This window comes from Coturnix japonica, chromosome 1, assembly GCF_001577835.2.
Source record: "Coturnix japonica isolate 7356 chromosome 1, Coturnix japonica 2.1, whole genome shotgun sequence".
In the NCBI taxonomy this organism is placed as follows: Eukaryota; Metazoa; Chordata; class Aves; order Galliformes; family Phasianidae; genus Coturnix; species Coturnix japonica.
This window is the reverse complement of record NC_029516.1, coordinates 1,639,393-1,666,041: the sequence shown is the minus strand read 5'-3', so window position 1 is coordinate 1,666,041 and position 26,649 is coordinate 1,639,393. Positions and strand designations below refer to the sequence as shown.

Below are 26,649 nucleotides of genomic sequence, written 5' to 3'. Positions count from 1 at the left end.
AAACAGGCCCCGCATCCCCATATTGGATCTATTGGGCTAGGAGAAAATCAATTTTAAACTAAGTTAGTAGAACTAATGGCTGTGGGTATTTGTGGGTATTTATATTTTCAGCAACTAAAAAAAGACACGTGTGGTTCATTTGGGAGCTAATAAAGGGCAATTTTTGCAGCATTTCCAGATTTTTTTCCAGCAGAGTGTACGTGACCCATATATCCACACAATCCCACACATGCATGCTTTATATTAAGATGTACAAATGTGCATATGTATGGCTGTACATTTTCTACATATATAGAAGGAGTTTTTGTAACAGAGCATATCAATATTGCTGACCTTTATGTTTGTTAGAGCTGTGGTATGTAATCAGTCTATAAAGGCCAGCCAACAGCCCACCCTCCACCTCCCTGTTGCTACTGCTGCTGGGAACCAGTTTGGGGAGGGGAATTCACGGAATCATATAGTTTGGAAAGACCTTCAAGATCATCAAGCCCAACCATCAACCTGGCCTACCCAGTCCCACTGCAAACTGTGTCCCTTAGTGCCCCATCCTCTTAATAACCTCTTAAATAACACCAGTGATTTGGACTCCCCCACTTCCTTGGGCAAACCATTGCAGTGCTTCATAGAATGGCTTGAGTTGGAAGGGATCTCAAGGATCATGATGCTCCAATCCCCCTCCTGCATGCAGGGCTGTCAACTTCCACGTTTAATACCAGACCAGGCTGCCCCATCCAACCTGGCCTTGAACACCTTCAGATATGGACCAGGGCATCCACAACCTTGCTGCACAGCATCTTGCAGCACCTGACCGCTCTGTCTGTGAAGAACTTCCCCCTGAATAGAATCAATAGAATCATGCTCTCTATGAAGAAATCTTTCCTGATATCCATTAAACTCCCCTGGTGAGCAGTTTCCTCATGTCCTATCACTTGTCACGTGAGAAAAGAGGCTATCACCTCAGGTTGGCAGGATTTTGTAGCAGATTCAATTGGTCAAGTAATGCAAGGTGGGCTTTTATCAAGACAGTGGCATACAGGTCACTAGGATCTCATTTCTGAAAATAAAGCTGGTTTTCTGTTAAGTAGAAGTTTTAGATTTTTCATTATTGTTCCAGTCCTGTGGAGTACTTAAAGATCTTGGCTGTTCACATGGCATTATAAGCATTATAAGCAATTGAAACAATTATTTCAATTGATGTGGTCCTCTCTCTTCTGTTTGCAGATGCTCCTGACAGAATACCTGGATATGAAAAACACCCGCACTGCCTCAGAGCCATCCACTCAGCTCAGCTATGCCAGCTCTGGGAGAGAATTTGCAGCGTTCTTTGCAAAGAAGAAGCCTCAAAGGCCTAAAAACCCTTTGTTCAAGTAAGTGCTGAGATGATGTTGAAGCTGTGTAATCTTCCTCCATTGCCTTAAATATGGCACAAGCCGGCTGATAATTGCGGTTTCACAGTGTAAGTAGGGTGTAAGTTTGGAGATAGAGATTTGATACCCAGTGCTAAAACCTCAGTAATGTCTCTCTATTATGGATTGATTGCTTGTTTTCAGAGCTCAGCTCTTTCAGACACTCATCACAGCGTTGGGATCCCTTTACCCAAGCTGCTGCAAAGCAAGCAGCAACGTATTCTGCCTATCTTTGTGCATAGTACGTTCAAGACCTGTTAAAGACAACAATGAAGGGGACTGGTCAAAGAGAATTAAGATAACTGTGTAATTACTAGATGGACTAAGTGGTTAATCCTATCACTAGCTCCTTTAATTCAGAGTTCAAAGTGGAAAGAAAGAAGGGACTGAGGGGAGACCATAAGAGGATGAAATAATAGGCTTTGCTCTCCCATGCAGAGAGAGTCCAAGTATAAATTAAAACAAATGTATCCACTGAGATGTTTGCATGAAGGAGGAGGAATTGGAAGTGAGAGCTTCTGGTTTCAATATGCAAAATCTTATTAGTAAGTTGGAGTAGATTGTTAACATGGTAGAGAGTTAATGCTCCATCATGAAGTTTCTAAAGAGGAGCTTCAGTAATGGAAAAGGCTGAAAGTGATTGGAAGTAGTAGTAATTGGAAACTTTTCATTCGGTGACCTGTTTTCAGATTGTTCATTGTTTTTTCCAACTAAAACTTCTATCTGTCTGGGTTATGCAGAACATGCTGGAACTCTGTTTTCTTTGCCTTATGTGCATAGGTATATAGCAGCTGTAGTCTTGTAGTATTTCCAGGCTTCAGTTAAAAACCTGTTTTTTGCACTTCCCTCTCACAGGATTAGCTGTCTATATAATCCCATGTTATTAGAAGGTTAAATGTTGCCTGGAGGATGTCAGGCACCTGGAGGATGTCCTGCCACCCTGTCAACCCATGGTTATTCCTCCTCACCTGTTTTTTAACCCTCCCATCATTATTTGGGTTGAAATTATGCTATTTGAATTTACCCTGTCTTACAGATCTCTACTGGAGCAAAATAGGGCTGTTCACCTTTTCATTTCATATCTGTTCTTGGGTGTACTTGGGCCGTTTAAGCTTGAGGAATAAGGATGCTCTGTTTCACCTACAGCAATTTAAGCCTGTATATTAGTTTGTCAGCAGAGAGTGAAGGTAGGTGTAATTGTTTAAAGTGAAGGTGACTAACCTCATAGGAACAGAATGTCTCTTACCACTCATGGTCCTGTCACCAAGTCATTGCAGGCACTGTGGTGACAGCAGCACTTATTGGGATCTCTTATTTGGTTATCTGTCTTCTGTCAGCTGTCACTATATCTATGGAAATCTCAGTTGAAATGGAATTTCTCAGTCCACCGAGGGATGTACATGTTTGATGGAGTGTTATTCTTGTCTCCTCTCTCATCTTCAGTGCTTTTCACATCGGCTGCAAGGTTCTTTTTGTGCCTTTCCATTAGCTCTGTCCAAATCAAACGAGCCATCCACTTGTCATCAGAATATCTGTGTTTAATTCCTCCCTTCAGAAGTCTCTTAGGGCAGAGCTCCACCTTGTGTTTTCCTTGCAGCTTGATGCAGGTATTTCTGCTGTGCCCTGTGATAGCTGGTTAGAAACTAATTTTGTAAATACTGAGTAGTTTTGTTAGTTGTGTGCGTATGTGTGATGTAGAAAGAGTGGAAAGAATGAAGACTCTTGAATTGGGTCTTGCAGTCTAGAAATCAGAATCTGGCATTTGGAAGGGACTTTGATTCATTCCTTACCATGAAAATAAGTACAGTTCTCAGGGTGGGGGTCTTGATGTGTTCCTTTGTTTAATGTTGATTGAGAAAACAGAGCTTTAGATGCAGAGTTCTTTGGCAGTCCATATAGTTTGAGTCATCGTAAGCCTGAACTTCGTCTTTTCCAAAAAGGTGCCAAGTACATTTTCAGGATCATAGAATTATAGAATCATTTGAATGGAAGGGACATTTAAAGGTCATTTGGTTCAACTCCCTTGCAGTCAGCAGGGACATCTACAGCTTGGTCAAGCTGCTCACAGCTTGCTCCATCCAGACCTTGAATGTTTCCAGGGATGGGGTATCCATCTGCTTACTGGGCACTGCGTTCCACTGCTTCACCATCTTACTGTAAACACTTTTTCCTTATATCCAGTCTAAATCTCCCTTCTTGTAGTTTGAAATCATTTCCCTTTGTCCTGTCACGACAGACCCTCCTAAGGAGTCTGTCCCCTTCTTTCTTATAGCCTGTTAGCCTTGTATTTGGGTTGCCATCTTCCTTGCTGATCAGATTGGCAAGACCAAGATTGGGCATGCTTGGGAAAGGAATGCAGTTGTTGAATACCCAACACATTAGTCTCATGCTTGGCTATAATTCTGTGTAACTCTGGAGGTTGGTGGCCCTTCATGGAGCAGAGGGTTGGAACTTGATGCTTGGGATCCCTTCCAACCCACGCCATTCTATGATTCTATGCTTTAAAGAACAGTATGTGCACTGGAGGATCAGCATGAGGTTGGGAAAGGATTATGAGAGTAGAGATGTTGAGTGGCAATAGGAGCATGGGAGAAGAATGGATCAAGGAAAGAACAGAGAAGAGAAAATAAGAGGCTGAAACTGAATGATTGAGGGAAAGAAGTGAATGTGATGGGTGAGATCTGTCATCACATGCCACTGTAGTGGCTCTGCAAGGTAATCTAGGTCACTGTCTCAAAGTTAAGCCTATGAGAGGTTGAGGGTTATTGCTGTAGCTTGCCCTAACTCAAATCTTTTGGCTTCAGTGCCTTGGAGAAAGACCTCTGGGTTGTGGTGATAATGTTATTCTTACAACTCCACTATGGGTGAAAGGGAGCACATCACGCATATATTGCTATGAGTTTATCATTCATTTGAAGCTTTATGTGTTTGTTGTATTTTGATTGACTGGTATTGGTTCAGTTGCATTAGTACTGACACTCGTATAAATTAAAGCAGAAAAGTCTCATAAATAATGATAACCTTACAACTGTTGGACAAGAGAGCTTATAAATGCTCACCTTCTGTGAGCATTTGAGAATGTGAGCATCACACTATCTGTGGGGCATGATGCCTTTTGAGTGTCTCCCTGCTTGATACTGAGGCTGATTCATTCTTCTTTGGCAGAAGCATCACAAGATCTCAAGGTCTTCACCATGAGTTCTTGAGTTCACTTTGACAGTTTGAAAATGCTTTTTTCCCCACTGACAGTGGCAGAACTGCCCAACTTGGATACAAAGGGCTGCTGCTGACCTCAGGCTCCTTGGGTTTTTTGGCCATGGGACTTTTTCGACCACAGGAACATCCAACTCAAATCATGGCAAGCCCAGAGCTGTCCTGAAATGCTGCAGTGTCATTTTTACTCTCAGTGACAAATATTGTGTTAATGGGGTCCATTTGAGAGCATCTCTTCTCAGATTGATCCTTGTAGAGTATTGGAGCCATACAAGAAATGATAGTTAATTTTTAGATTCAGTGAAAGTATTAGTTATTAATTTGTGGCTTTGCATTTATGCCTGTTAACAACTTATATGATACTAAATTATCACTTCTGTTTGGATTTTAGCAATGTTTTGGGGCCATTCCTATGTAAATGATGGAGTGTTCCCAGCTGATGGAATGGAGGAGCTGTCTCCATGCAATGCAGGCAGCTTTGTGTCATTTTCCTGCAGAGCTGCACTGATTGGAAATGCCAGAATTTTGTGCAACGGTGATCAGGTTTTATAGGGAAAGAGTAGTTTTGTCTGCCTTGATCATTTTGCTTGGGTATGCAGGGAAGTGCATTTTGTTGTGAGCTGACTGGTGCTTAGAAAAAGGCTGACTGGATTTATGTACTTTTTAATTACAGGTTTGAGTCCTCCTCCCATGCTATTAGCATGAGTGCCTATTTGCGTGAGCAGAGAAGGGAGCTGTACAGCAGAAGTGGAGAACTTCAAGGTAGGAAAATAGTTACTGTGAAATTTTGGATAATGCTGTGTTGTAGAAACTGAGCATCTTGTCTGTGCCATGTCAAAGAATTAATACCTCTCTAGTTTGCCATGCTGCTTGTCTAGATCGCTCCAGATTGGTTTATTCTTGCTCTACGAAGCACCTGGGCTTCTATTTATGCCCTTTACACTTCCAGCTAAAGGTTCTTGTCGTAAAACAATGGGTGAAATATGAACAGTCTCACTGTGAGCGTTGCTTTTGGGTACTTGGAGTTAATGTTTGCTTCTTTATCTGCAATTTATTTCCCTGTGTCATGCACTGAATGTTATACTTCTCTTGGATTACGTTGGGAGCTAAACTCAGTCGTCTCACGTTTGAAGCATGAATTTCCATTGGATGGACTGAAGTGACCAATTCTTCTTTTACACGGCACTTAAAGATGAAGAGTTAAAGTGTTTGGAAGTGGTGAATGTGAGGCAGTGGACTACTCGTGCTGGTTTATATTGCTTGTGACAAATGTCCTGTATACACAGGAAAGTGTTCTCTGAATATGGTGTCATTTCACGTATTTTTTCCTGGATGTCTTAATTCACTGTGAAGTTTTAGTTTTGAGAGCTACAGCAGGGAAGTATATTAAGGCTGCCATGCATTATATAGCAGGGTTATTTTTTTTCTTGTGTCATCCATTGGAGTTTCCTATTGTGTTAATCAAAAAAAGAATACATTGAAGTCTCTGAAGAGTCTGTATTGATGGACAAGGGTAGAATTTCTCTCAGAAGTCTTGCGCATGGTGATTGTCAGATGGCTTTTATTTGAGGATGATTTGTAATTTACAGTAGAAATATTGGATGCCTTTGTGTTCCCTTATTCCTTTGGTAACTTAGTTCTGCTCAGCAGGAAGTGAAACCCAAAAGAGAGAGGTAAGAAGTACTCAGGGGGATGCACGGTGTTTTTGTGGACCAGTTGTTTTGGTTAGGTGCCTGTAGAAAGGGGATCTTCATATCGATGATCAAGTACGTAATGACACTCTGGCTAATATTCAGGCACTTTTCCATTTACTGGAGGGAAGAAACTGAGATAAAAAAGATGTGGGCAGCAACTGTCAACTTCAGGACACTATAATCTGACAGCATATAAAAATAAAAGTAAAGATGCTTGTCTTTTCAATTACGGTCTCACCTCTTATGCTTGGAAAGTGTTTGTCTTACAGCTCTGCATCTTTCAAGATTCAGATTCTCACCTTCAGAATCTGTCACCTGTACTTGAACTTGAGGTCAACTGAAAGAAGTGACCCAGTTCAGCAGGGTCCTGAGTGTGAGCTATTGTATGGCGCAGATGCTGGGTTTTCTCATGGTGCAGTTGCCATTACTGTTACACCGAGCTGAAGATATGTTTTTAAACAGCTCATTTAGGTTTGGAACTTGCTACTGCTGTAGGGCATAGCCATATTTCTTAAGAGAGCAACTCCTCTTTGATAGGAGACAAATCTTGAAGCAGCATTTGTCATGAGGTGAATATTGTGAGCGTTTTCAAGGGAAGAGTGTGTGAAAGAGGTGTATGCAGACTTCCAGCCTTGGAGCTTGCGTGGGGTTGGGAGGAACAAAGAGGAAAAGACACGATATAGGAATTAGCGTGGATGGGGACGAGATGGTGCTGCCCTTTATGGATGAATTGGAAGAGCTGGAATGTGATGCAATAAGTAACAAAAAGTCAATGTAGGGAGTCAATAGGGACAATGGATGAGATGACTTTGCTAAGAAATCTTTGCTGTTTAACCATCAAGAAAAGTTTCCCTTTGAACTTTATGTTAAAAATGTACCGTCTTCTCTTTCTATTATAAGCTGCTGTTCCCTTTTAGGTAGCTCATTAATCTTCCTGAATCCCAGACCTCAGCAAGATCTGCATTTTGATTTTTATCCCTTTTAAAGAGGAATACAATTTAATTGTTCAGTCAGGTTACTGGAAGGCAGGCGTGTGACACTCTCTGTTCTGTGAATGCCACGCAGTTTCTCTTCCTGACAGCCTTATCCACGGGGATGATGTATCAGTGGCAGCAGGAGGAGGGTGGCTTGTTAGGACATCTTTCTCCTAAAAAGATCTTCAAAGAAACATGTGCATTACATTAAAAAAAAAACAAAAAAAACACCACAAAACCTTATAAAAGTTTGGCTCGTGGCAACTTTCTGAAGTAAGAATTTAATTTAAATAGCCTTATAATGTGCCAAGATCTGAGCAGTGCTTTGTCATTAACCTTTTCCATTTGAACTGAAATAATGCAGTTCGTAAGGCAGACATTATCCCTCAGTGGAAGAAAGGGAACTGGTGTAAGTCGTTAAGAGATGGAAGGAATAGTTCTGGCACCTTACTCCCCTGGAACAGGAGGAGGATGACTTAGGCCATGTATTTTTCCCTTTAAGTTGGACACATGAGTTGTTTGACAGCTGCCATTAAGAGAAGAAAATGGAAGCGAGTACGTAACTGCAATATCTCCTTATGGACTGACGCAGATGTGCTGCCCTGGGATGCTGTCAGAAGTACAATGTCATTAAAAAAATTACAAACAAAAAATGATCATTATGAAGCTTCTTGAACCACTTGGTATGAACCACTTGCTAAGCAAGAAGCAGCATATGCCATAGAAGCAAGTGTGCTGGTAGGTCCAACAGCATGGAGGGCTAATGAGTTGAGTACTCACTGAAGCTCTTCCTTCTTTGGAGGCACACATGTATCCCACTGTCAGCTGCAGGGCTGTGTGTTTCCACTAAACCTCTATGAATTTACCACTTTTAAGATCTATTTTTCTATCACGTTTGGCTGAAATTGGCTCTCCAGCTCAGTCGTTGTGCGGGTGGGACAGACAGAAGATCAGATAACTCTTCTTTTTGTAGGAAACTCGGCTAAAACGTTGCTGTATTTCATGGCAGAGGTGGTTGCTTGTCACTGACTGTTGGAATGAATCCCACGCGTGCCCCTTATTTCATTCCACTACTGCCTTCAATTACCAACAAATCCTTGGGAACAGAAGAAAAAAGTGGATGGGGGAGTCAGGGACTGCAAGAGGGACAGTAGAAGATAGGAGGTTATCACTGGGGCTGAAGATGTTCTGCAAGGGCCTTGTTTATTGTCTCATTAAGTTGGATGTGATTGGTATCAGGAAAATGTGGCTTCAAGAAAAAATTAAGAGGAAAAGCCACTTGTAGCCTGGATAACATCTATGCATGTCTGGATATTCTGAACTGGCATTCTGGCAATGCTTAAAGGCACCAACCCTAGTTTTAATTTCATTGTGCTGAGCATGATACACAACGTGTTGTGCGTACCTGAAAGGCACTTTTTTCTCCTTTCTGGATACATCAGGTGTTGTTTCAAAGTCCTGTGTGTGTGGCCGTAGGGAATTAACGTCGCTGTGCTCACTGTGGCCTCAGTTGAATTTATCAGCGGAAATGGTAAAAGATGTTTTTATACTCTGTGAAAATCTGAGCATCTTTGAGGGTTCTGATCAGCATGGAAATAGCATCCGGCTTCTGTTATCTCTGCGAGTGCAGGCCCTGGTAATTCCTATCAAGGTCAGCATTGCTTGTGTTGTACATCTGGGACGTTTCTAAGAATGAAATGTGAAGTGCTCCCGAGCAGCTGTTGTTCCCATGGATGTTAATGGACTCCACAGCTGCTCAGCACCTCTTAAAATTTGGGCTCCTTATTGCTTTTCACCCCAGAAACTCAGCGCAATTCAAAATTAATTAAACCTCTCCAGGCCTTTGTGAAGTAGGATTTTACTTTGATTGTAGTTGTGGAAGCTGAGGGATGAATTGGATCATCCTGGGAGGGGTGGTGGAGCAGAATTAGTCCGGATTCCAGTCACAGTCTTCTGTTAGATTGCACTGATTGAAGTCTAAATAACATAATGACATCGAGAGGAGGGCTGCAAAGATGGGGAGGGGTCTGGAGGGCAATGTGTATGAAAAGCAGCTGAACCAGGAGCTGGACTCTGTGATCCTTATGGGTCCCCGCCAACTTGGAGTATTCTGTGATTCTATGCTTCCCTTGCAGTGCCCCATGAGAAATCACTGCCTGCATGTACTTTTGTGTGGTGATTTTCCAGGATGGCATTCAACTCTGTATGAGAACTATTGGAACTGGATCTTTAAGGCCCCTCCAACCCAAGCCATTGAATGATTCCATGCCTTGACCTCTCACTGTCTCTGTAGGGCAGTGCTGGCTGTACAAGGCAAGCAGAAAGAAGTTGAATTCATGGAGGAAGTGTTTAATAGAGCTCAGAATGAAATTCATGCCCCCAAGCTGCATTCACCCAACTACCAGACAGAATTTGTGTGCTGAACTGAAACAGGAAAAGTTCTATTTCTTTTGAAGCTATTTAAGTTTCTGTCAAGGATCCCTTGTGATGCAACACCGTTCTTTCTGTTTTCTACAAGTTCTGTTCAGTTTCAGTTGGATCCTGCTAGAAGTTTGGACTGTGGGTGAATGGTTCAGGCATAACTAACATTACCTGCTTTCTGCACTTGAAAGTCTCAAGCCGTGCTCCAAGTGAATCAGCAAGGAGGGCTACAGAACTGGAGGTGTGTCATACCCTAAGGGTGGCAGATTGTGCTACGAAACTAAGGTCTCTTGTAATGGCACTGTAGGTACTGATTTATTTATATTTTTTAGCTTATTTCTTGTAAGTAGAGCCTCTGAAGATTTTTTTTTTCTTGAAAATGGAAAACATTGAACATCCCTGTGCTATGAAATGGAGATGGGGAATGGGGCCGGTTTACTTGCTGCTATGCTGTTTTTAAGTATTCTTGGTCTAAGGCTGAACATTTCATAGCAGAAGGTTTTAAGTAATTAAGGAAATCAAAGAGAAACTCAGCTAATTAAGACTTTGATGCCAAGAAATAGCAGTGGAGGCAATTGCTATCTGGTATGACAAGGGCGCAATGTAAGGGCAGGTCCAGGGAAAATGCAGTTATTTGTAGGTGCCTTGTTCCATTTGAATTCACCAAAGGGCTGCTGGAGGAAGCCAGCTGTGTGTGCTGCTGACAAAAACACATCTTGACACTTTGGATAATGAAAATTCGGTTCAGCACCTTTTAGAGATGTGTATGGTAATACGTTGTCAGTCGGAGGCAATGAGGGGGGGAGGGTTGGGAAGCGATATCACTCTTGTCTGCTTAAAGGAGATGTTGTGACAAGTGGACAGTCCTAGTTAAAAATCCCCTTTAGGGATAGAGGGGAGAACCCATTGAAGAACCCAAAGTTGGTGATGGGAGGGAGGGGGGAAGGTGGTTTGATGTCGGGCTCTTCCTGCCACGCAGCTGCTTTGGTCTCCCCATGCTCACAGTTCTCTTTGAGCTGTGGGGGGGAGGGGGAGGAGAGGGGAGAGAATCGCTTTTTTGTGGTTTGACAGTATTAATGCAATCATCTCGTTCAGACCTTGTAAGCCCACTTATTATTTCCTCTGCGTGTGTTTTTTCTGGTTTAGCGGATTAGCTGCACCGTCTCTTCAAAGGCTATCCAATCAAGAAGGGGTTATTAAAACCGGGGCGCTTTATGACTGAGAATTAATTAGAGCAGCATTTTCATGCAAAACATCCAATTTTTTGATTAGCAATGGAGCAGGGCCGCAATTAACACTCTAGGAAGCTTAAATTTCCAGCATTTTGATTCTCAGGAAATGAGATTATCAAACTGGGGTCAGGCACTTGACAGCAGAAGGGGGATTATGTGTAAGAAAATAATTTGTTTCTTGATTTTGCCTCTGAGATTGTTATTAAAGTTACGGTGAATTCAGAGGGATTCAAAGAGTGGGAGGAGAAGATTCCAAAACATGGAAGCAGGAGAAACTTATTGCTGTGCTGGTGGTGTCCTCATTACTGTATCATCCCTCAAGGGACCTCAAGGATCATGAAGCTCCAACCCCCCACCACAGGCAGGGCCACCAACCTCCACATTTCATACCAGCCCAGGCTGCCCAGGGCCCCATCTAACCTGGCCTTGAACACCTCCAGGGATGGATGGGGCATCCACAGCCTCTCTGGGCAGCTGTTCCAGCACCTCATCACTCTCACTATGAAGAACTTCCCCCTGACATCCAACCTCAATCTTGCCTCCTTTAACATCATACCAAACTGAAAAGCTGCCTGTCCTCCTGCTTCTGCTTTTAGTATGACGGTAAAGCTCAGTCACTGTGATTTACATTACTTGTTGTATTGTTTTTGTGTGAAAGGTTGGAAAAGACCAACCAAAAGAGATCACCTGGTCCAAGCATCAACACATCACCACCATGCCCACCAAGTCTGAGGCCCTGCACAAGTCTGACAGTGCACCCCAGTTGTCCTTTGCTCCCTGATGTGCTTTGCTCACTCATTTGATTCCTGATTTCCCTCCCTGAGTGGTGCACCTCCATGTCCAGCTCTAGCAGTCTTCAGAATCTGACTATTGCTTTCCACTTAGAGACACCCCTATAAATCCTCATTCTTGGCTTAAAGCCCTTTTTGCTTTTAGTCTTTGGCTTCAGTCATTTCAGAGCCAAAGGACTTCTCGTAACTCTATTTTGCAGCTTACCAGATACCACATTGTCCTTTCTTAATATGAAAAACAAAAATACCAGGGCATCAAGGTGTGGCGTCAGTAGAGGATTTTGTCAGATAAAGACTGAAAATCAAAGGTGATGGAATCAATTATTAATTCCTTCATGAGTTTTGATTTTTTTTCCATTCGATTACCAGCACTAAACTTCTGTTCCTTCTTGATATGAGGAAGGACAAAGAAAAAAGTACTCAGTGTTTAAAAATAATGTTCCCACAGATGACTACTTCAGTATTGCTGGGAGGCTTCTCTGGCAGCTTTATAGTTTATTGTGCCAATTCAGAGCAGAAAACCTTTCAGGTTTTCCAGGACTAACTGTGACAGTGTCCCTTGTTTGGAACTCAATCCTTGATTTTAAAGGTACTTATTTACAGCTTCTTTTCAGCTTTGAGTTTTGGATGACTAAAGAATTTGGGTGCACACGTTTTCCTATGTTTATGTGGATATAACTTCAACAAAGCAACTGTCAGATGGTTTGAATTCAGGAGTGAACACAGGGGGAAGTAACAGGAGAGCATAGCTCAATAACATGGCTTTGTCTGAGTTGATGTCTGCTCTCCTTCCTCCCCTCTATCACCAGCCAGATCTGCTCCGTGCCATGCAGCAGGTTGTGCTGCATCAGTGGATGAGATGTGGCCCTGTCTGAAACACAGAAATCATGCTTTGCTTTTCAGAAGGACGGTGGAAACATTTCATCACTGCAGCTAGCAATGAAATAACCATGATACAGTTCAACAGGTACTCTTCTTACTGTGATCTGAAGTAATACTTTCTTCTTTTCTCTCCATATGAGAGTTTCATACTCTCCTGGAATTTGTGCCTTTGTGTAGAGTTCAGTAGTAAACTATATATTTAAAACGGTTCTATCTTGCTGTTTAGGATCAATGTTCTCTCAGTTTGGTCTGAGGAGGTCTGGTTTCTGATCATCTGCTTCTCTTTGAACAGCAGTCATTGCTGCACTGGTGGAGGTGGACTGCAACAACCTGAAAGGATGAAAAGGTTTCCATAGTTTAAGTGGTTGGTACTGCCATTTTCTCTTCTAAAATTGTAATTCCCTGAAACCAAAATTCTAGTTTTGAGCTCTGGTTATCCATTGGACGTTATTTACTGAAGAGTCATTTCTTTGGGAAGGCTTCCTTTGGATCTATTGGAGAGGGTCCAGAAGAGGCCACAAAGATGCTCAGAGGGCTGCAGCACCTCCCCTACAAGGACAGGCTGAGGGAGCTGGGCTTGTTCAGCATGGAGAAGAGAAGGCTGCGGGGTGACCTCATTGCAGCCTGCCAGGACCTAAAGGGAGCCTACAGACAGGATGGGAGTCAACTCTTTGGAAGGATAGATAACAGCAGGACAAAGGGAAATGGTTTGAAATTGAAGGAGGGCAGATTTATATCTTGGATATCAGCGGGAAGTTCTTTACAGAGAGACCATTCTATTCTATAATGAAATCTTGGTAATGTTTGGATTTTTATGTAATTTCTCTTCTTTTACTGAAGTTTGCCCAGATCCATTTCTTTATGCAGGTCAAATTCTTGGTTGCCTGTCTGACATTTAGGGAACTGTTTTGTTTTCCCCAACTTCATTTGGAAGACTATATGTACGATACTGAAACATCGCTTTCATTTCTCTTACTTGATAGAGTATCTAATCCTAATTAAAAAGAAGTAGTCTAAGAGTTATCAGTGGATGCTGAACTGCCTTTTCTGCCAGTTGCATATCCTGCAAGCTGAGACAACTAAAGAAAACAGGTATTGTGGGCTATGGCAAATTACAGCACGTGCCTTAAGAGTGAGTGTGGAAGCAGAAGCCTTGGCTCATGCCTTGTTTTGTACCTGTTCAGTGGTAAGGAAGTGTTTAATCTCTGGCCTTGTCATTCCGATGCTTCTAATCTGTGTTTGAAGTCCATGAAAAATGTGAAACTGTTGTTTTGCGAGTGGCATAAAAAATGCACCAGGGACCAGGTATATTAGCATTTGGATTTTTGCCTTTGGCTTTAACTGATGTATATATATATATATTATGCTGAGGAGATTTTTATCTTGATAACGTGGAAATGAAACTTTACAGTGACAAAGTGGCGGGCAGCTTTAGAGAGCCCTGCTTTCAAGTGGGGTTAAAACCATTTTAGGTGAGCATGAATTAACATTTCCCTTGTCTGGTAAAGGTCGCCCTTTAATTGAGATTCACCACGTTCAGCCCAAAGCCTGGGATCCAGGAGACCTCTCTACGGAAAGAAGGCACAAATTGGCAGCATAATCTCATCAGAGGCTCAGGTTATATGGTAATAAATCATTCGATACGAAGCTAAAGAAGCTGCCACGGCGCATAAAACACGCCAGATGCTTGAAAGGCTTTCGTGACTTAAGAGTTAGAATAACAGTTGGAGGATCTGTAGATGTCTTGAATTCCTTCTTAATAAGGAAGAAACTGTTGTGAAGAAACCGATTCTTACCTAATTAGAGGATTAAAATATTACATACTTGCTTTTATGGTAGTTGCTATTCTTTCTATCCAAGATACGAATTTAAGGTTTAGCACTGCCATCCTGTTTTGTGCAATAGTTCTGAAATTATGACCAAAAATGGCAACAGCTGTCATATGTGCATTATGTTCTGCTTTTTCTAGAGAGGTAGTTGTGTGTTTAGTAGGGGATTCATTTTTATAGAATGAAAAGTTGATGTTGATCAGTGAAGTGATGTGTTATGAGTTTTGAAGATATAAAGGTTTTTGGAGGGTTTTTGGCAGTAAGCGCATAAATTGTTGTTAACTTTTTTCCCCCCTTAATATAACATGCACAGTACTAAGATGTTTTATAATCAGAAGATAGTAGAAATATTTTTTCAGACAAGGAGAATGTAATAGAAGAATGCTCTTCATCGGGTTATAATAGTAGAGTATGGATGGTCAGCTGCTACTTCTGTGGAGACTGGAGATGGTGAAAGAACATTCATGGGCAGCACCAGAAGCTTTGAAGCTTTACACCAATAGGCTTTTAGGTCTCAAACTTTGTGTGGCTTTTTGTTGGTGTTCCTGGAGCTTGAATGCCATCAGAGTCATACTCTGCAGTACAACGGACTCATATTATCATTTTGATTACATTGCAAGGGCCACAAGATTGCAGTCATAAAAAGACAATGATGCGCATGTTAGCTACATCTCCAATAGCTTGTTTGGCTGTTAGTCCAATTTGACTTGTCTTGGGCAAGGCCGTCATCTTACACAAAGGCAAAAGCAGGACTGTGGGGTTAGAGGTATCTCTTCTGATTTGGTAGCAGCTTTGCTTGTCCTTTTGCTGGAGTTGTAGATAAGTCTAGGCTTAGACTTCTCTGGATAAATTGTAGATAAACTAGGCTTGATATAGGGTAGTTGAAATGAGGGATGCTTAGGAAGGATTCAAAGTCGACTTCTATTTTAACTCTCAGAAAAAGGAGAGTTTAAGACAAAATGAAAGGTATTTCCTTTATTCTGGGGCATTTTGGAGTGCCGGGACTTTTCAGGAGTCCTCTGATTGTCATTTCTTGTTGTGGATTCCCTTCTGTGGATACTTCCCCATCCAGTCTCCTTTTAAAATGGTGATAACTTCTGTGTGCTGATCACAATTGCTCCTTCTTTGTCAGTGGCTTCAGAGTTTCAGCAAGTGACTGATGCTGTCAGCATTGGATCTGTTGGCTTGTTTCAGAAGAGGAGTGTGTGTGCTTGAAGCTTTTGTTTTCTAGGAAGCAGCCATCTGAATGGACACCAAACACAACTGGCGATGCTTTATCCTTACTAATATGCCACATCTGTATCTAATTTCATTTACAAAGAAGAAGAAAAAGAGGACAGGGAAGGTAACCAGTCCCCACATTCAAAGTGGATTTTGCAGATCCTTTCATGCACAGGCACACCAGGGTCTGAATTTGAATTCCTGCTCTCTATGTACATTACCCAAATTGTCACGTATCTGTTGCCATGCGGTCACCCCAAATGCAGAGAAGTTGTTAAAACCAGATTTTTCTGTTTGTTTTCCTCATTAAGAAAAACTATTGCAGCTGCTTGAGGGAGATTGTTCCAAGTTTGCTAGAGAAACCCAGATTGTTTCTTTTTCCTCTAAATAGTGGGTACAGCAAATAGTCTCTGAAGATCTCATTAGTGTTTTCAAATTTCATTGTAATTACTTAATAGTATAATAATGCTCAGTAGTTGGATTTTTTTATATATATATTATCAAAAATATTCTAAGTGGCTGGGGGCTTAGAGTGCATCTGTGCTCCTCTTTGGGAATTTTAATTGCACTGATCATGCGGCTGTGTTTGACTTAATTGTCATCAGTAGTTATTGGATGAGATCCCTTGCATAAGCACTGTATTCACTGCACCTCGATGGCATCTAGAAACGTGTGAGCAAATGTAGCAAATGGCACTTTCTTTGTCTGCTTAATGAATATGTAAGTGATTTCAAATGGCCTCTTCCCTAGATTATAACTGTGTATTTATTTATTTTTTTTTCTAATAGGAGATATGTTGATATTCTGCAGAAAAGCTATAATTCCTGTAATAATTGGTTTATAGTGCACTGAGTGCTTTTCTCTCAGCAAGGGAAGACGCCAATTTGGTGTGACCTCAGGTTAAGTAAGGAAGCAACACGTGAACGCCGCGTGCTTGTAGGATCTCATGATGCTCGGGGTCAGTTGCCAACCATGGCAAATAATGCCTTTTTAGCTACTGTTGGAGTGTGAGCGTTTCATTATAGCTGACTAAAAGTTATTTGCACCGAGCAGGCGGATTCTAAAGTCTGTGAGAGTTCAGGGGCCAAAGTGTTGAATGGTTTTTGTGGTGCGCGCAGCCAGAAGGGCGTTACTACATTTTAAAGATAATTACTATGCAAAAAGCAATCAAATCCCACTTCATCTGAAAATGTGCCAGGTTTTTTTGTTGTTGTTGTTAGTGATTTCAGCTCAAGAGAAGCCGGCAGTTTCTCAGTGACCTTGCAGAATCGTAAAGTATTTCAGGAATGAAAATGAATTCTATGAATCACAGAATCAGGACCACAGAATCACAGAATGGCCTGGGTTGAAAAGGACCACAATGATCATCCAGTTCCAACCCCCTGCTATGTGCAGGGTCGCCAACCACCAGACCAGGCTGTCCAGAACCACATCCAGCCTGACCTTGAATGCCTCTAGGGATGGGGCCAGGCAGGAATTCCTGGACACACTCAGGGTTATTAGACGTGGCTCTGTGCACCTTATGGAGCTTTGAGTGTCCCTGTTCATTGCAGGTGGTTTGGACTAGATAGCCTTTAAAGGGTCCCTTACAATTCACATAACCTAAAACAAGGTTTTTGGGAGAATTGGGGCTTATATGCAAAAGAGATCTTTCTTAGTTGTGAGATGTGTTGCTTTCGAGAGAAGGGGAGTGAGGAAAAATCCTCTGACGTCTGAATTAGCTGGCAAGGTACCACTATGGCACATTGCATAGGAAGCAGCCTTCTGTTGCCAGAACAACAAGAGATATCATTCCAAGTATTGTTTCTATCTCAGTTTTATTCTATTTTATATATTTTTTTGGTCACTTGACTTAGTTTGTAGGTGAACAGGGTGATACAGAAAGCAACGAGTAAATAATTCACCAATGGTCTTTACATAAGTCCCCTATCTGACCTAATCAGCCTTGAGATATCCCGAAATGCCACCTTCACCTCACAATCTGGATGCCAGTGTTTTTCTTGAAACCTTTTGCTTTCTAATTAGTTCCCAGGATGAGAAGTGCTTAGGACTCCATTAGTGCTAATAGCTGGTGTGTGTGTGTATATATAAGGAGGGGAGGATGTATTGCAAGGTATGTTTCCACGTATGTATCTGACACTCCTGGTGGTGCTAATGCCTATCTCTTATCCCTAATTGATGAGTTCAGTACTGAGTTGAGTATTCCATGTATCTGGGGGAAAGAAGACTCCACAAAAGCCTTTTCCTTCCTCTGTCAGCATGCTCGATAACTGGAGGAAGTCAAATGTTTATTTAGAGGTGCGATAAGGAGGTGTGCTCTGCCTGAATACCCAGCTGCATTACTCTTACAAACACAAATGTCAGCCTGTAATTTTTAGTTTCAATAGACCAGTTTAGCATTATTACATTAACCGTACCAGACTGAGCACTTATCTCTGCTTTTATATTGTGTTTGTAATTATACAGTGTCTTCCTAGCGGTGTATTCTCTTAGAGCCTGTTTGGAATGTAGAATAGTGTATTAAAGATAAAAGCCGAGGATGGTTTTTACTGACATTATTTATAGCTCTTTTTTCCTCTTGTTGTTTTAGGTATTCATTTCATTTATAAAACTTTATATAATTGCTTTTCGGGCTTATCTTGGTTTGTGTTATAGTTAAGTGCTCTATTTTCCTTATTAATAATCATCGGTTACTTGAGCCTTTTTTGGAGCCTACATTTTTCATCCAGTGATAATGACTGGTTCATGCATTTGTGTGTCTGAACTGTTCAGATTCAGACCAAGGCTGCTTTGTGTTCCTATGGACACGTGGAGTTGGGCCGGATAACCTGAGCCACCAAGCTGTGTGGGCATGGCACTGTGCCACCGCACACCTTAATTTCACCTGGCGTCCTGCAGGCAGCAGAAATTTGTCTAGCTAAAAGCTCTCTTTTAAAGACCGCTTTTGTAACTGGAGGATCCAATTTAGGAATTTAACAAAAAATTGCCCGCCGTAGCTTGGCCTTCACCTTTGTATGACAAAAAACGTTTTACCCCATTACAGGTGCTACAGCTACAAAGGAAAAATAAAAAAGGAGAATAAATGTTATTTTCTCCTATTTAGTTGGGATAGAGATCTGAAATACAGCCAACGTGCCTGAAGTAGGAGAAAAATACAGCATCTCCTGGCTGGAAACTAAAAGAATCATAGAATCGTAGAGTCACCGAGGTTGGAAAAGACCTCCAAGATCATCCAGTCCAACCGACCACCCATCACCAGTACTTCCCATTCAACCAGGTCCCTCAGTACAACACCTAAACGTTTCTTGGACACCTCCAGGATCGGTGTTTCCACCACCATTCCAGCACCTGACCACTCACTCCAAGAAGTATTTCCTAATGTCCAACCTGAATCTCCCCTGGTACAACTTGAGGCCGTTCCCTCCCATCCTATCACTAGTTAAATGAGAGAAAAGGTAGAGCCCCATCTCACTACAACCTCCCTTCAGGCAGGTATAAGGAGCAATAGGATCTCCCTTGATCTTCCTCTTGATCAGCCCCTCTCATCTGGTCTTGATAAGGCTTCAGCATTCACAAATCCCATTCTTCTTATTCCTTTGGAAAACTACAGTCTATGCACAGAAACATCGGCGGTGTGCTGAAAAAAGATATTAAGTACTCTTGAAATCTAGAATTGTGGATTAGTTAATGCCTGCTGTTATATATGTGATGGCTGCTCCAAAAGTGATGCTTCCTCTTTTATGATGTTGGCCCACAATGTCAGAGGTGGATGTTGGTGATATGGCAGTAGAGGTTGAACCTTCCCATCAACATTCCATTATGTTTTGTTGCTGTGACAGATGGCAGCATTACCTCTGAGGTCTGTGCTGTTTGCCACTGTGTGCTGCCTTTCACATGTATGTGTCTATTTCAGACCCGCTTTGATAAAGTAACAGATAACTGCATTAATGGAAAGCTTTACAGATTCATCATTGGAAGAGTGCAGAAAGCATTGCTTTTACATTTTGCTTTACTAAACCAGATAGCAAAGCTGACCTTTGTGGCTATACAGAGCCAGTCTCTAGGTGAAAAACATGACTGATTGCAGGGAGTCTTTTCTGTTTTTAATGTCGACTTTGTATTTAATAACAAATCCAGTAAATCACGTATTATTAAATCACAAAAAGGAGCATACAAATGAATTTTCTTCCTTACCCACTAAAGTAGATGAAATCCACATTAGTCCCAGCTGGTTTCTTTTTCTTGACTGTTCTGGTAGATTATGTTGGAAATGTTCTGAGCAGTGTGATGTTGGTTTTAGGTACTGAGTGATACACCTGCCTATTATTTCTTGGATTGCAGGAAATCAGTTGTCTTGGGGGTTGGGGAGTGTGCAACAATACAAACCTTATTCACAATACAAAACGTGCCATATTTAATCCTGTCTTGTTTTTTTTCCATACCTTTTCTTCATTACTGGATGTTGAACCTTCTGGGTTAGTCTATAACAAGCATAAAGCATGTCTTATGCTCTGAGAAGAGTCATTACAACTAAGTAATGCCATACAATTGAATTAAATGTAGGGGAAGAAGATTAAAACCTCCTTCTCTCTATTTTAATAGGAAGTTGATGCAAATGGCATTGGATAAGCAAATTATAATACATTTTTGATGAAAAAATGTCAAGCGGGAATGATAGGTTTGATTGTCTATATAAGAAGTTAATGATGCAGTTATGAAGCAGAGTGAGCGGATGGATGTGGTGGATGTAATACCATTGAAATTAAGCAGGTTAATTCCAGGCCTTGATGCAAGACTCCATTACTCCACAGCCTGAGTGCAGGTTATTACAGTTATCTAATGTATTTAACTCACTTAATGCTTTCTGATAGTGCATATACCAAAGACCAAAGGATAGTAGTATTTTGACTTCATTTTTTTTTCCTTTTTTTTTTTTTCCTCAGAAACATAGAAAATGATTGGAAAATAACCAGAAATTGTGCACTTGGCATCCAGTTGGTGTTCCTAGGGAGCAGCACAGCAGGGATTTGACCTATAAGATTTACCTACAAAAGACTGCTGTGTTTGACTTCCAAACTATTTTCTTTATATCATTTCATACTGATTTTTTTTCCTTTTTTTTTTTTTTTTTTCCTTTCTATTATTATTATTATTATTTCTAGCTAGTAATCTATTGGAGGAACATCTGCAATGACTGCTCTGAAAATGATGCCTCTTGTTATGGTATCTATGACATCAGAGGTGGATGCTGGCGGTGTAGCAGTAGAAGTTGAACCTTCCCACCAATACTCCCTTACATTTTGTTGCCGTGTAACAGATGGGGGATCTGACAAAATTGTGTCTTGACGTGGAAGTGTGTACGAAGCAAAGGTGTGTCACTGAATTACTCAGTGCAGAGAAAAATGGCATCCGTTGGCATTCATTGATGCATCCCGGACATTCATGGAGATCACACAGTGGATATGAGCACAATGAGGTGGTGAGTGCTGTTTCAACAGTGGTAAAAGCGACTTGAAAGACACTCCATATTCCAGATGGCCACGTTTAGCTGTCACACCACTAAATGTTGACTGTCTTGATCACCTCATCCTCACTACCTGGCAGATTACAACTAGGGAACTGCATGCTGTGCTGAATATCAGCTTCAGTGAGTTGGAAACAGCGGTGGCAATGTTGGAATATTACGAAGTTTACACCCAGTGTATAGTCCAGATTTGATGCCTTCTAACTTCTGTTTGGGCTGTTGAAAGATGAATTGCATGGACAATGTTTTCCTAGAAGAGATTTCATAACAACGGCTGTGAAACAGTGGGACACCTCCACTGGTACACATTTTTGTGAGCATAGAATGCAGGTTCTCATTGACTGCTGGTGAAATTGCATCACTAATGGTGGTGACTGTGTTGAAAAATAGTGTTTTGTGGCTGAGAACTGATTTGATCAAGTAGTGTTATTGTGCTCTTTGTATCTGTTGTCGCTTCCATGAAAATCAGTAGGAGGCACTACTTTTGGAGTAACCTATGTATATAAAGTAAGAGGAGAGATGTCTGTTTTGCTTTGTAGATTTAAGCCCTTCTATGCACACCCTCTTGGATTAATACCAGCCAGAGAGCTTCTGGTCTTCTACATCCTGGAAAGTGACAGTGAGGAAGAGCGAGACCATATTGATCTTGTATGAGCCTTCAATTAGTTGCAGGCAAAGTTTTTTCTGTTATAGGATCTAATATTGATATCAATATCAATATTGAAGTAGTTTTAGATTGGATGTTAGGAAGGAATTGGTTACTCCAAGGGTGGTGAGGCACTGGAATGGCTTGTCCACAGAGGTTGTGGATTTTCCATCCCTGTGGATGCTCAAGTCCATGTTGGGTGGTGCCCTGGGCAGCCTGATCTGGTGGGTGACAAATGATACCCAAAATATCCATTCTGTGATAATTTAATAAGTACTTGGGGAACACGCACGAGTTCTGCTGTTAACCAAACCACTGGAAGCCCATTCTTTTCTGCACTGTCAGGGATATATGCACAAGCACCATTGCTCTTGGCAGATTTGCCCTGGTAAAACAGATTGGCAGTTAACAGGGGATTGTGCTGCTGTTCAGGAGGAGTAGGAATAGCCTCATTTTCTCTTAGCTGCACTGACTCAATGTGACCAATTGATAACACCAGTGAAGGTACATTTGTATTCTTAGGCAACGTAAGCAGAAATTGGATTTAGCAGAGAACAGAACTGGAGAGCTTTGTCAGTTTTCCTGCAAGTACTTCTCAGTGTAGACTTCAATATTGCAAATAGCTTTTCACATTTCAGGTAGCATCAGTCATACTACATGGAGCAACAGCACAGCAGAAAATAGCCAATTTCTCTGGAGGTCTGGATAAATGAGAAGTCATCTTCTCATTATCTTTTTCTCTTTCCTTATTTGGGAAGTTGGCAGGACTAAATCCCGGTCCGTTTCATGTCTTAAAAGACACTTGTGTTGCTCTTAACCCTAAGTAGGCTTGATGTTAACCTCTTGCTATCTTGCATGTTAATTTTAACTGCTAGAACACCTCACTAGGTTCTGGTTTTCTTCATTTCCTCACTTCTGAAATGTTCTTTGGAGTACTGTTATAGCTATCCATAATATAAAGAAATAGCATTTTCAAATGCTGTTGGTAATTCTTCATTTTCTGAATACTGATACAGACGTTCATTAGTTTCTGTGTGCCGTTCCTTTTATTGTGCAGCTTCTCTTGCTGTGATCAAAAATAGAGTAAGTGCCTCTGAGTGTGTTGTTTTAAGTGCTTGGGAGGCCAAGAGGTTCAAGAATGATCGCAGCAGTATTGGGCTTCACCTGAGAGAAACTGCAGTTACACCTAAGTTAAGCTGTAACCTTTGTGCGCTGAAATTATGATGCGCAATGAAAGCATAACTAGCATTGAACACAGGTAGAAAACATTAATTCTGCAAGGGCGGGTTAAATAAGCAGATGGGAATAAACTGTTCTGACATGATTACAGTGCCATACAAGGAACCTGTTTCTAATGACTGGCTGCAGTGGCATTCCCATGGAAGGAATAAATACCCATTTTAATATTAAGGCAAGCTGCTTGAGTGTTGAGGCTTAATGATACTAAATAGGAGTGTCTCTGAACTGGATATAGAGCAGTTTTCCATTACATTGACATCAGGAGGAAAAGGGTCTTTTTGACAAACACCATTATTTAGAATAGTAGGTGTGGATTTGTGGGTGGGAGGTTGGGGCACAGCATCTGATGTCTGATTTATACATGTCTGGTTTATAGCCCTTTGTGTTTTAGATTTGCCAGATGCCAACAAGAAGCAGAGCTGGAGCCGGGGACTCCCATTATCACCGTGTATCCCCATGGCTCCTTGGCTGGGTGTCTGTACTATGGCTGCATGTGGGCCAGCAGCCAGGAGCGTTGGTGTTTTGGGGTTGAGCAGCAGCACAGATGGACAGACATGGGAGGAATGTAAAGCAACACAACAGACAGTGTATTGAGAGAAAAGGGAAACGTCTTCAAAGAACATCAAGCATTAGGACAAAATGCAACTTTCCTTTAATAGTGATGCTGGCACAGATATTTTCTGTCACCGTTTCTTTTCTCCCTTTTTTGATCAGCCAGTCCCTAGTTGAGAGCTCCTTTTCAAGGCTCTGAAAAGCATCACTTGAAGAAAACGAATGAGCCCTGAAAGTTTGAATGCATAGTTTTTGTATTTTCTTTTATTTAAAAGAAAAAAAAGTAGAACTTGACTTTCAAAGTCACATAACGGACCTATTTTGCTTTAAAATACTTCCACTCTTCCTCGGAGTATCAGAAATGTCACAAAACACGCCACGATGTTTGTGTTCTGGCAAGGCTGAGCCCTTGGTTGCTGTAGAGATGAACAGAAAATAGCTTTCCTTTAGTTGTGGTGCCTGACCTTTTAAGAAATCCATGTACAGCTTCTGAATTTCGCTGAGTGAATTCACTGAGCGGTAAAGGAAAAGCAGAGCTGAATAATTTCCATCGGAATTTCTCATGTTCGTACGTAATTCAAATACTTGAGGAGGAGGGGAAACTGTGTACTTCCCTATGATGCCGCAGCAAGATTCCTTCCTAAGGAGTACACAGGATATAAATAAGAGTTTGAGTTATTTGGAGGATATGTGATGCTGGTGAAGCTGTTGCTTTTCAATGCCGTGGGAGCACTGGCTTAGAGTAAAGGTCTTAGAGCAGCGGTCAGCCATCATACTCTGTCTCGCCTCATAGAAAGAAGGGAATGAGTTGAGTTTTTCCTTCAGGTGGGATGTTCATCTGTGGTTTCCTGCCTTCACCTTCCAGTGTTTAACAAACCTTTCAGCAGTGTCATATCCTGGAGGTCTCTACATCTCTGCTTAATTTCTTGAGGTCCCCATAGTCATAGAATCGTAGAATATCCCGAGTTGGAAGGGGCCTGTAAGGATCATCAAATCCAACTCCTGGCTCCACACAGCACCACCCAAAAATCAGACCATATGTCTGAGAGCATTATCCAGACACTTCTTGAACTCTGGCAAGCTTGGTGCCATGATCACTGCCCTGGGGAGCCTGTTCCAGTGCCTGACCATCTACACCTACAGCTCCATCAGGTGCTCACAGCCTCCCCCAGCCTGACCCTGAGTATCTCCAGGGATGGAGCATCCACCATCTCTCTCCTAGAAGTGGAAATAGGTGCCTTATGTGCAAAGGAAAATAGCTGGGCTGGATGCTGAACCAGGCTGCCTGCAGAGCAGGTTGGTCGTGTATTGTGAGCACTGGGAAGCCTTTACACACCTCCCAGGATCTATTCTGCTCTACTCAAGGAAATAGCATCAACAGAGGCAGAGACGGATTTCTTGCAACAAGGTGATTTTGAGTTAAATTGATCAGATACTGCTGTTAGGGCTTGCTGAGGGAAATAAACTTCATACCAAAGTGCAAAATCAGCTTAGGTAGCAGCAGTGCAGGCTGCAACCATTGCCTATAATTATTTCAGCTAGTGCTGGGCTCTGAACACAGCTGTCAGGAGCACCTTAACTGAGGCATTTAAAAATAGCCTGATCCATGTAGGTGGTGGTGGGGGAGCTATGTGTGTTTTGACCACGCTGTTTTCTGCTCTCAGTCGATGCCCCTGAGCTGACACTTTGATTCACTGCTTGGCTGTGAGCTTAGCTTTTCTCTGCACATCAAATTAGCCATGGTTTGGGTTTTATAGGCTAACAGAACTTCTTGGTGAGACATTTGGTGCAATGCTACTTCAGAGAAATCCTCTGCTTTCTGAGCACAGCTGCTGCTGCTGGGTTAATGTTGGCACTGATCAAATCAGCTGTAGAGAATAATTTCCCTGGTGAGACCAGGACATCTCAGTGTTCTCAGTATTTCTCAACTAAAAATAACCCAAAGAGGTTGTGGATGCCCCATCCCTGGAGGCACTCAAGGCCAGGCTGGATGTGGCTCTGGGCAGCCTGGTCTGGTGGTAGGTGACCCTGCACATAGCAGGGGGGTTGAAACTGGATGATCATTGTGGTCTTTTTCAACCCAGGCCATTCTGTGATTCTATGATTTCTGGTTATCAGAGAGGGGAAAATGATCAGTTATTTGACAAGACCAGTGGATGTTCATGGTTTCTCAGAAGCAACAACTATATGTATTTGCTTGGATCCTTTCTCTTTGGTGCTGCATCTGACATTTTGGACACCAAGGGATGCATTTGCTTTGTCTGACTTTCTAAGAAGATAGCCATCTGGTACTGTCAGTTTCATGTATTGCCCTCCCCCAAAGAAGGGGAAACTTAGTTTTTCATCTTCCATTTGAAACAGCTCATTAATTTAAAGACAAGAAATAAATGTAATGGGTTAGATTGCATACACAGCATATCCTAGAAGATAAACTGTGTGGAGGAGGGCAGGGCCACGTGGAAAGGGAATGAGGGGAGTTCAAACCTTGCTCAGACTACAAAGGCCTGCCAGTCATTGCTCATAAATAGTGCTGGCAAGAGGGGAAAAAGAAGAAAAGCTTTCCTTCCAGTTCTCTGCACTTAGAATTGTCTGTAGTGTGGCTTGAGCAGTGCATCATTTCTAGCTGAGGGGAAAAGAAACCCAAATGTCTTCATCTTCTGTTTCTCAGGCTTTCTTGTTGGGTCATCTTACTCAGCCGATTGCCTTGACAGCTTTTCATCCTGCTGATAAATGAGAGTTGCATTGTTTTTATTATACTCCAATATGTTGTGTACTGTGCTGTTAATGGTTAGTGTCAGGAGAAATTCCTGCTGCATCTAATCCACGGAATCGCTGAAGGATCCAAAAGGCCCCAGAAGTGGATATGAGGTATCTGATTTTCTCTGCTTGTTAACTTATCTACGAAATAGAAAAATGAACCTTTTTGCTTCGGAAATTTCTGAGGTTAAAGCTGAGTATTTGTTCTGACAGCTGGCAGAAAGGCTTTGCAAATGGTTAATGGAATTGTGAGCCAGGCCCCTCCGAT

The 26,649-nt window shown here is 41.8% G+C and overlaps 1 protein-coding gene across 2 annotated transcripts in view; it reads left to right on the top strand.

The window, feature by feature from the left end:
• Nucleotides 1–26,649, top strand: part of EXOC4 (exocyst complex component 4) — a 365,546-nt gene that overhangs the window by 89,523 nt on the left and 249,374 nt on the right. Inside the window, exons 8-10 of one of the 2 annotated variants that reach the window (XM_015861855.2) lie at nt 1,222–1,367; nt 5,293–5,381; nt 20,826–21,889. In XM_015861855.2, the coding sequence (XP_015717341.1) occupies nt 1,222–1,367; nt 5,293–5,381; nt 20,826–20,857 (267 nt within the window). In that variant the 3' untranslated portion in view covers nt 20,858–21,889. Of the gene's footprint in view, nt 1–1,221; nt 1,368–5,292; nt 5,382–20,825; nt 21,890–26,649 lie in introns of those variants that run through there. The other variant, XM_032448867.1, reaches the window with a different exon arrangement.